Here is a 10,986-nt window from a genome sequence, read left to right as displayed (position 1 = left end):
AGTTGGTTAAGCGACTGCCTTCGGCTCAGGTCATGATCCCGGAGTCCCTGGATCGAGTCCCGCATCGGGCTCCCTGCTCGGCAGGGAGTCTGCTTCTCCCTCTGACCCTCCCCCCTCTCATGTGCTCTCTCTCTCATTCTCTCTCTCTCAAATAAATAAATAAAAAATCTTTAAAAAAAAAAACTGGTAAAGATGGTAACAAAATGAATGGCTCGGTGCACCTGGGTGGCTCAGTCGGTTAAGTGTCTGCCTTTGGCTCAGGTCATGATCCCAGGGTCTTGGGCTCGAGCCCCGCATCAGGCTCCCTGCTCAGTGGGAAGCCTGCTTCTCCCTCTTCCACTCTCCCTGCTTGTGTTCCCTCTCTCGCTGTCTCTCTCTCTGTCAGATAAGTAAATAAATTATTTAAAAAAAAAAAAGAATGGCTCATGCCATGCTTATGGATCTTATTTCCATTTATTTCATATTTTATCATGTTTAACATTGAAACTTAAAATTATCCCCAAGATTGAACACTTAGGTTGAAAAATAGTTTTTCTCTTACAGAGTTAAACTGAACAGCTATAGAACAGAAAGAGATTTATTAGAATGAAGAAAAAAACTAATAAGATAATAAATTCTTTCTTAAAATCTGTCTAATGTACTGGAATCAGAACATCACAAACCTAGAGTTTGAGCTGTGAAATGTTACTATTTAGTGCTATGTACCCTTATAAAATTTTTCCATTCACACATTAACATAATTGAGAGCATACAATGTAAACTATTTTTACCTTTTTTGATTCATAATACATTTAATTATATTATTTCATTAAGAAATATTTTAATCCTCATTTTAAATTACTGCACTATTTCCATGTTCATAGGTAATAGTTTTAAGTAGTTCTTTATGTTGTAAACTTATTTTTCAGATTTTTTTTTGCTACTACAAATAATGCTTTAATGAATTTTTTCATTGTCTGCATGTTGACATAGGTATAATCACTAGTTTAATGAGTATGAAGATATAGACAGAGTCAAGTTGCTTTGCATAAAAGTTATTCCAAATTATGTTCCCCTCAGTAATATACAAAATATGTGTTATTGTTTCCTTGGTATATTCTCTATAATTTTAATTTTTATTTGATGATTTCTGAAATTTAATATTTTAATATTTGTTAGCATTTATATTTCTTCTTTTCTGAGGTGACCATTTTTGTCTTTTGCTCATTTTTCTAAATTGTCCTATCAGTTACATGTTTCTGTAAAAACTTTCTGTATTAGTCACTTATTTTTCATATTTTTTTTCTACATTGGGTCATTTGTCTTTTAAATCACTTTGATGTTTTTGAAGTAGAGGGGCTGCCAGTCTTCTGTCTAATTAGAGGAGTGGATGAATACTTATATCCTGATGCAGCCTATGAGCCAACGTAGCTGCGTAGAGTCATTCAGCATGCAGTGAGGGCAAGCATGAAGTATAACACTTGAAAAACCAGCCTGTGCCACCTTCTCTTCCATCCCTGCCAACTTGCCTACCTCTTTTCCTCTTGCTGTTTCACATGGTCCCATGCTTGTAATTGGAAGTATTCCTCTTGTTTTCTGATTCATTACCTTGATGCTCATGATTTAGCTTGACCCTGGAATCCTTTGGTCCCTATGTCTTCTACCTGGCTTCCTGGGTTTTGACTCCTGCTGGACATGACTTCTTACCTCATTCACTTTCATTCTGATGCACTGGCTCCAAGCCACTGCTCTGATGTTTTATGTTTCCTGACTTAACATTTCCTCCTCAGTCTATTTCCCCCCTCTTGGAGCATGTACTGCAGTAACACAAAGATAGTAATTTTTGGATCAAGTATTAATAATCATGTTCTATTGCAAGTAGCATTGTCCACTAAAATTATCAATGGCATTAGGTTATTTTACTTTAGATGCATTAGAAGACTCAATAGAAGAGGTAACTGCAGAGCATCCAGAGGTTATTTCTATGATAGAGGAGACTGTGAAAATGACAAAGGATATGAACTTTGAACAGCCATATGAAAAACATGCTGAAATCTTAGAGGAAATCATCAAAGAGGTAAGAAGTCCAGATCCAAATGCTTATGTTCTTTGGTAGTTTTTAATGTATCAACAATTATGCAATATAATTTCATAGCTTTGAAATTAATCCTTCTTTAACTTTTATTTTCTTTAATTGAGTTCAGTTCATTAAAATATGGTGCCTATGAAGCCAGTACCAAAGTTAGATATTTCTTCTATGAGCTAATTAGTTGTAAACTGAGACAAATTTCACTCCATAGCTAACTTATTTCATCCAACCACCTTGAACATGCATTCATAGGGGAAATGGATGAACACACAAGTGCTTGTCCAACCTAAGGGGAAATTAAAGCCTCAGATGCTATGTCCTACCGCTGGCAAATCAGAAGGTTTATCTTTGGCTTATAAAGAACAAGATATCCACATGGGTCTATTTTGTACAGAGATCTTGAGTAAGCATTCACAGCAAAAGTCAAAGACAACAAATCTGTTTTGGGCTTTCAATGAACTTCTTTGGTATTTCTCTGTAATTTGAGAATTATGTAATTTAAAATTATATGAGAAGAAAAAAAATATTCTATGAGAGTATAGAACCACTCTATAACACATTGGGTGGGCTCCTTGAGCCCCAGGCTGTACCCAAGGTAAGTTGCTGTCCCCCTCTGAGCTTCCCATAGAGATCTTTCAACTTCTTCTGCATCGCTTCAGGTTGTTCTGTCGTCAGTTGGTTCCTTCAGAAGCATTCTGAGAACCTACTATTTGCCCCCTTAATGTGCTAGATTCTAGGGATATGAAGATGAATTAAACATAGCTCTTTAAGGAGCCATCAGTCAGGTGCAGAAGGCTGATGTATAATCCAATATTTGAGTTATCATGTACTATGTGATAAGTAGATACATACAAGGTGTAGGAATCCCACCTACCGTCAGGACTGTCATCTCTGCATGGAAAGTGAGACAAAGTATCCCAGAGGAGAGATAGGCAAGTGAGGGACGTCTTTAGCACTGTGGAAGTCCCGTCCTTGCCCTTCGCTGAGGATTTCCTCCATTCTCTTCAGAGTTTATTCCGGAGGATACAAATCTACAAGGAGTACTAAAACACCTCTGATATAGGAATGTATATAGTGTCATTAGATGATAAACTGCCACTCTGGGATTGTGGAGGAGTTTAAATCACATAAGGTTTTAACATCAAATCTCATATCAGATTGTCTTTCTCAAGAGAACAGAGACCTGTGCAGGAGACTTTGACTTGTCATCAGTTTTGATGGTCTCTGTGAGTAGTAAGACTATTCTTAAAAAGTAGCTAGACTGGTGGGAGGGTTAGGGTGGCTGGGTGATAGACATTGGGGAGGGTATATGCTATGGTGAGCGCTGTGAATTGTGTAAGACTGTTGAATCACAGACCTGTACCTCTGAAACAAATAATACATTATATGTTAAAAAAAAAAAAAAAAAAAAAGAGAGTAGGAAGGGAAAAATGAGGGGGGTGGAAATTGGAGGGGGAGACAAACCACAAGAGACTATGGACTCTGAGAAACAAACTGAGGGTTCTAGAGGGGAGGGGGTGGGGGGATGGGTTAGCCTGGTGATGTGTATTAAGGAGGGCACGTATTGAATGGAGCACTGGGTGTTATACGCAAACAATGAATCATGGAACACTACATCAAAAACTATGATGTAATGTATGGTGATTAACATAACATCATAAAAAAAAAGTAGCTAGACTGAACCTAAAACTGCTCTAAAAAAAAAATAAAGTCCTTAAAAAAAGGTAGCGAGATAAAGAGATAGGCTCCTTTATGTCATTTGCTCATTTTTAATAGTTTTTCTTTGTTTTCATTTGCAGTTCTTTATGTGTTCTGAATACGAGTCCTTTGTTAGATGTATTGCAACTATCTTTACAAATATATTCTATTCTGAATAATAGGAGTTAATTTGAATGAAGTCCAATTGATTAACTTTTTCTTTCATAGTTAGTGCTTCTTATATCCTGTTTCAGAAATCTTTGGCTGTCCAAGTTCAGGAAGATATATATTCTCCTAGGTTTTCTTCTGTAAATTTTGCTTAGTCTTTCATATTTAGAGCTAAAATCAATTTTGAATTAATTTTGTGTGTACAAAAATATATCCAAATGGCCAATAAGCATATGAAAATGTACTCAACATCATTAATTATCAGAAAACTACAAATTAAAACCACAACATGAGGAAGGGGATGAAGAGATACAAACTTACAGTTATGAAAGAAGTCAAGGGGATAAAAAATACAGCATAGGGAATGTAGTCAGTAATATTATAATGACTTTGTATGGTGACAGAACAGATGGCAACTACATTTATCATAGTGAGCATTTTGTAATGTATTTAATTGTAGAAGCACTCTGTTGTACACCTGAAACTAATATAATATTGTATATCAATGATACTTCAATAACAAATAATTATAATACATACATACATACATACACACTCTTACAGTTGTGTACCAGCACCATTTATTGAAAAGACCAACCTTTCCCCACTATCATTTAGTGGCTGTATCTGTGTGGTCTATTTCTGGATACTCCATTCTGTTCCATGGACCTATTTGTCTATCTGCACTCCACTACCACACATATTAACTACTGTAGCTTTTTACTAAATCTTGAAATCTGGAAGGTGGAATCCTTCAACAGCTTGTTTCTCCTGTCACTGCATCCTTCCCTGTGTCATAAGTTGTTTCGTTCTGCTTGCTTTTTCAAGAGTGTCTTGGCTATTATAGGTCCTTTTTACTTCCACATAAATTTTAGAATCATCAACTTTCACACACATGTAAACACACACACACACACCCCTGCTGGAGTTTTGATTGGGTTGTATTGTATCTATAAATAAATTTTTTTATTAAAGATTTTATTTTTTTATTTATTTGACAGAGAGAGAGAGAGACAGCTAGAGAGGGAACACAAGCAGGGGGAGTGGGAGAGGGAGAAGCAGGCTTCCCGCCGAGCAGGGAGCCCGATGTGGGGCTCGATCCCAGGACCCTAGGATCATGACCTGAGCCGAAGGCAGACGCTTAACGACTGAGCCACCCAGGCGCCCCTGTATCTATAAATAAATTTGATGGAAACTACCATCTTCACAATATTGGGTCTTCTAATCCATGAGCATAGAATAGCCTTACTTTATCTTGGTCTTTAATTTCTCCCAGTGTTGTTTTGTAGTTTTCAGTGGAGAGGTCTTCAGTGTCTCTGATTAGATTTATTTTTAGGTATTTGATGTATTTTGATCCTATTTTAGTTGTTGTTGTGGTCCTATTTTGGTTTCCAATTGTTGTTTCTGTAATTGTTTTTTTATCCTGTTTTTCTATTGTGCCTCCCACTAAATTTCATTTTCTGATCTAAAGCTCATAGCCCATATGCAGAACAGGTATGAATGATGCACTTGGGTCCAATGTATGATCCTGTCCAGGAAAAGTGAATAGGTTTTATTTCATTTGCAAACTGGAGAGTTAGGCATGGCTCCCTGGAGTCATGGGTTAAGGAAGATTCTGAAACACATCTGTATCTCAGCTCCTTTTAGAATCTTTTAGAATTACGGTTTAACAATATTTTGCAGCCTTAAAAATACAGAAATAATGATGTGTCATTTCTACCAAAGAGAAAGAAGAGTCACTGCCTTGCAATGGAGAATGCACATTTTTCCACACTAAATCATTTGCACTTTTACCTGGTTTCCGCCTTGATGAGCTACAGAGCACACAATACAAGCAGAGGCTGGGGGACACGGGGAACTTCTTCCTGCTCCTATTTGCTTGTGTTAACTGAAGCTGTTACCTAGACTTATGCCAGAGTTATTTGCCCCGTACCTCACAGAAAAATGTCAAGGGGACAACATCAAGGAAAGTGAGGCTTTTGTGTCTAACCTGCCACTGTACGTTTTCTAGCCCATGACCTATCCAGCTGCGCATCGTAACCACAGCCTATTTCTCTAGTCACTGCAGCCTTCCCCGTGTGATATGTCATTTTTGCTCTGCTTCCCTCATCACATGGTTTTTTCTCAAAAACATCTCCATTTCTGCCCTTGTATCTGTGTTCTTCACATGGTCATTATATTTTTCTATGCCCACCCCCCCGCCACGTCTCTCTGTGTTATGTACTTTCCCTGATTCTCCCAGTCTCTTCTCTTAATCGCTCTCTCCCTAGGTATGTTTTTTCAGTGATAAGTACTTGGATATACAAGTGATAAACACATGTATGTGTGTATATCTATAATCACATATATATGTATATACATATATATATTCATAAGTAGTAAAATTAAGAGTAAACATGAATTAGCATAGAATAAGGGAATGCAGAAATAGCATGTTTAAATGAAGGGGAAAAAATTTTATTAAGTTAAAAATCACAAAGGGATAGAAGGATGAATAGTGCATGAAAATGTTATACCATTTTTCTAAATATTGCTTTCTCCCACTCACCCCTCCCCTGAGGATGTCCAAAGAGAATGCCACTTTATTTTCAGCTGGTCAGACATCTGAGAGCCCACTTCCATGGCTCTGGTGCCAGCCAGGCCAGACACAGACCATACACAAATGCTTCCCTGGGGCCCCCTCCCTACCACTTGCCCCACAAGGCTCAGAGTCCTGCCACGCCTCCTGCTGGGCCATACACTCTGGACTTCTTTCGGATATGAAATCTTAAGGAAGGTTCCCTCTTCTCTCCACAATGATCTCAACTGGGGTATCTCCCTCAATAGATTCCTACACCGAAGCTGTTTTGCTGATACGTCTAAAACCTGTATCCTCAGGCACCCAAGTCCTCACCCCCCGAAACTTTCCTCCCCTCAGCAGTGAAATGTCCAGGCCTGAGTGCCTTGTGCACTTGCCCCCTACCTGGTGTCAGCGATCTCTTTCCCTGAGGCAGTGGATGTGTCCATAATGCTTCACTTCTCCCTTCCCTCCGAGTCACTTGAGATAAAGTCAGAAAGACAACTTCCACATTTGGACCTGCACAAACACAGTGGAAAAACTTAAAGCAAAAGCTCAATAGAGAGGCTACTTAATAATGATTCTCTCGGGCGCCTGGGTGGCTCAGTTGGTTAAGCGACTGCCTTCGGCTCAGGTCATGATCCTGGAGTCCCGGGATCGAGTCCCGCATTGGGCTCCCTGCTCAGCAGGGAGTCTGCTTCTCCCTCTGACCTTCCTCCTTCTCATGCTCTCTGTCTCTCATTCTCTCTCTCTCAAATAAATAAATAAAATCTTTAACAAAAAAAAAAAAATGTTTAAAAAAAATAAAAAATAATGATTCTCTCTATGAAAAAAAACATGAAAATCATAATTTTAGGACAAAGGTCAAAAAATATTTATAATAAATATGACCTATTAATTCCTTAATACAAAGATTTCTTACAAATCAAGGAAAATGGAATATCCTAATGTAAAACCAGGAAAAAGATACAGATTGTTTCATCAAAGAAGAAATGCAAATGGTTAATTGAAAATTTTAATGTTCAAATTTTGAGAAAATTATGAAACTTAAAACAGTGAGATATAAATTCTTACCTATCAAATTGCCAAAGATTTTTAAAAATGTATAACAATCCATACCAGTGAGGCTATAATGAGATGGTCACATAGGAGAAGTGAAAACTGATACAGATGTTTTGGAAACAATGTGGCAATGTGTGTGAAAGACCTTTAAAATGTTCATACCTTTATGAACCTAAAAACACATCTTCTAGGAATCTAACCTAAAAAAATATGTAACATTTGGGCGTAGATTTGCATATGCAGATGTTCATCACAGTGTTATATTAAAATTATAAATTATGTAAATGTTTAAGAGTGAGAGAATGATTAAACAAATTAAGATCTATTCATTTGATAAAATACTATGAAGGCATTAATTTTTTCAAAAAAATTTGAATGAGATGGAGAAATTATAAATTATATCTCAATGTTGCTTTCATTTTCATATCTTTGAAACTGGACAGTAAGACTTTCGTTAACCATTTATATTTTTTCAGTTTTATTGAGTTGTATTTGACATATAACACTGTATTAGTTTAAGGTGTATAACATAATGATATGATATATGTATATATTGTGAAATGTTTACCACAATAATTTTCGTTAACACCCATCACTTCACACATTTAGTTTTGTGTATGTGTGATCAGAATTTCTAAGATCTACTCTCTTAGCAACCTCCAAATATACGATATAATATTGTTAACTGTAGTCAAACCATGCTGAATATTACGCCCCCGGGACCTATTTATAACTATAAATTTGTACCTTTTGACCACCTTCACCCATTCTCCCCAGCCCCACCCCTGCCTCTGGCAACCACCAATCTGTACTCTGTTTCTAGGAGTTCAGTTTTTTTAGGTTCTACATATAAGTGAGATTATACAGTATTTGTCTTTCTCTGACTTATTTCATTTATATTTTTTTTTACAGCTTTCTCTTTTTTCCCTTAATTCTGTTAAGCATTTCAAAGTGCTTAAAAAAAATTTTTAGAAGACTCTTCAATCTGAAACTAATGATACACTATATGTTAACTAATTGAATTTAAATAAAATAGTTAAAAGTTAAAAAGAATTTTTTAAAAAGGACTCTTCATTCAGATGGAAATTCATAAAGTAGGTAATCTTAAATTCTGCAGAGGCCAGTGAATTATACCCTTTCTTGTGACATCTCTTCCCCTTTGACTTCAGATATCCTGTGATTACCTGATGACACACAAACTTGAACCGCTCAGACTTGGTGTATTCACAGGTCCACATTACTAATTTCCATACTTGCACTGAAGCTGTAGCTACTGCTCTGCCCGAGGGGGGTTAGGGACAAAGTTTAGCAGAACTCCCTAAGCACCTGCAAGGTTTATTTTCCTTTCCAATTCCTTCCTGCTGCTTTTAGTAACCGTATCAGTACCTTCTCAGCTCTCACACTGAGGAATGAAAAGTAAAAGGGAAGTGAAGAGTGTTGTCACGAAAACAGGCAAGCTGGACTGGGCCCTTGCTACTCAAAGAGGGGTCCATGGACCACTGTCACCTAGGAGCATGTTCGAAATGCACACTCCTGGGCCCAAGACCTCCTAAATCGGGATCTGAATTCTGTAATACAGAATAACAGATAGCAAAAATGTACTGTTATATTTATTTAATAAAGGCTTTTGCTTCCCATTCTTAATTTTAAACACTTAGATAGCTTTATTGCTTTAAAGTTGTCTCTTTTATTTTTATTTTATTTATTTATTTTTAAATTAAGTGTCTCTTTTAAAATTAAGTGATTTTTTTTTTCTTTCGAGTCAGAAGAATTCAGAAGATAATTGGTTAGGGTCTGCAAAAACGATATATCAAAGTAGTATCCTTGACTTCTCTGGCTGTGATGATAATATCAGTTGTCCTTTTTCACAGGTGGTTGAAGAAAACACGAATAGGTTTTCTGGTGCCCCAAAGTATGGAGGATGGATACTGGACAACTGCCCTGTTATGAAAGAACTGTGGATAGTCTTAGTCGAGAAAGGAATTATACCTGATTTAGTAATCTATTTATCAGATACAGAAAACAATGGTTAGTAAATATTTATCATGTAAATCTGAAAGTGAAGTTTTTATTGCTGATAATATGTTTAGTTAAAATACAAAATGGAAAACTCTTCCCTCTCCCTAGTTACAAATATCACCCCAGCAATCCCTTCACAACCTAGAGGTACACAGAATGAGGCATCCACTCACCAAGTAGATGGGCAGGAATGGTGTGCTGGATCATTGGACGTTCCATCAGGCCCTTACAATTATTCTTTGGAGCTGAGAATTTAACACCCCATTCTCAATCAGCACTCTAACTTCTAAATGAAAAATATATAAGGCTGAGAGTAAAGACTATATATTAGTCCTTAACACCTCAAATGGGAAATATTAAAGACATAAAGATAGCAGAACTAAATTTTAATTATTCTGTCACTTTGAAAAAAGCTATAATAATCAAAACAGTATGGTACTGGCATAAAAACAGACACCTAGGCCAACAGAACAGACTAGAGAGCCCAGAAATATACCCATACATATATGGTCAAATAATCTTTGACATAGGAGCCAAGAATATTCTGTCATCTTGCCTTGTAAGGAAATATATTTGAAAAGAGAGTTTCCAGGGGGAAAATATGATACACCACCTCTTTTCATGTTTTAGTTATTTCTACTGTGCCGATATATACCTCTTAGAAAGGATTTCAGACAGTCTCGATATTTTAAAGAACCTGGACTCTATTTAGATAAATGCTTAAAGGGAAATATATTTGGATATAGGCAGGAACAATTTTTTGTCGTTAATTTCCAAACTGTTTCTCATTATATTTTATAGAGCTTCAAAATTAATGTTATTCTCTTTATCTGTATTTCAGGGAAATATTTACTTAATAGACTGTATTTAGAGAATAAGACTGAAGTTGACTCTAAGATTTTAGAAAGATTATTAGATGAACTGCAAAAGAAAAAAAAGGAGGAAGAAGCAGCAAGGTAAAATATGTCTGGCATAATAAAACAAGTTAATGAATCTTTTATAGCTATTACGTATCTACTTACAAGTTACATTTATGAAATGTCTTTAATATCAAAACAATGGTCTACTAAGTAGATCCAATTCTAACTAAATTCTAAGAAAAACAGTAGGCTTACAAATATTTTCAGAGTGTCTAAAGTACTGAGTTGTGGATGTTTTCATGGCCCGAAATCAAACTTATTCTAGAACAAGCGTCAGCTCTCAAAAGACACTGAAAAAAAATGAGCACAGGTAAGATTATTTTTTTTTACCATATTTATCTGTGACTTAAATAATTTTACTGACCAGTACCCACAAATTGAAAAAATAATACGATAAAAAGTAAATGAAAGGGGCGCCTGGGTGGCTCAGTTGGTTAAGCTTCCGACTATTGGTTTCAGCTCAGGTCATGAGAGCCCCCCTGCCCCCCACCCTC

The 10,986-nt window shown here is 36.4% G+C and overlaps 1 protein-coding gene across 1 annotated transcript; it reads left to right on the top strand.

Annotated features, from left to right (window-relative positions):
• Positions 1-1,043: 1,043 nt before the first annotated feature.
• On the top strand, positions 1,044-10,528 carry LOC145719488 (adenylate kinase 9-like; the record flags this gene model as incomplete). Its single annotated transcript, XM_081810980.1, has 3 exons — positions 1,044-2,056; positions 9,425-9,581; positions 10,414-10,528. Coding segments are annotated over exons 1-3 (446 nt in total), but the record flags the coding sequence as incomplete, so codon positions are not given.
• Positions 10,529-10,986: the final 458 nt, after the last annotated feature.

The sequence above is a fragment of the Leptonychotes weddellii genome, unplaced genomic scaffold (assembly GCF_054177405.1).
Source record: "Leptonychotes weddellii isolate Sample4059 unplaced genomic scaffold, ASM5417740v2 HiC_scaffold_4806, whole genome shotgun sequence".
NCBI classification, from domain to species: domain Eukaryota; kingdom Metazoa; phylum Chordata; class Mammalia; order Carnivora; family Phocidae; genus Leptonychotes; species Leptonychotes weddellii.
The sequence above is the reverse complement of the archived record's forward strand: the minus strand, read 5'-3'. Positions and strand labels throughout refer to the sequence as shown.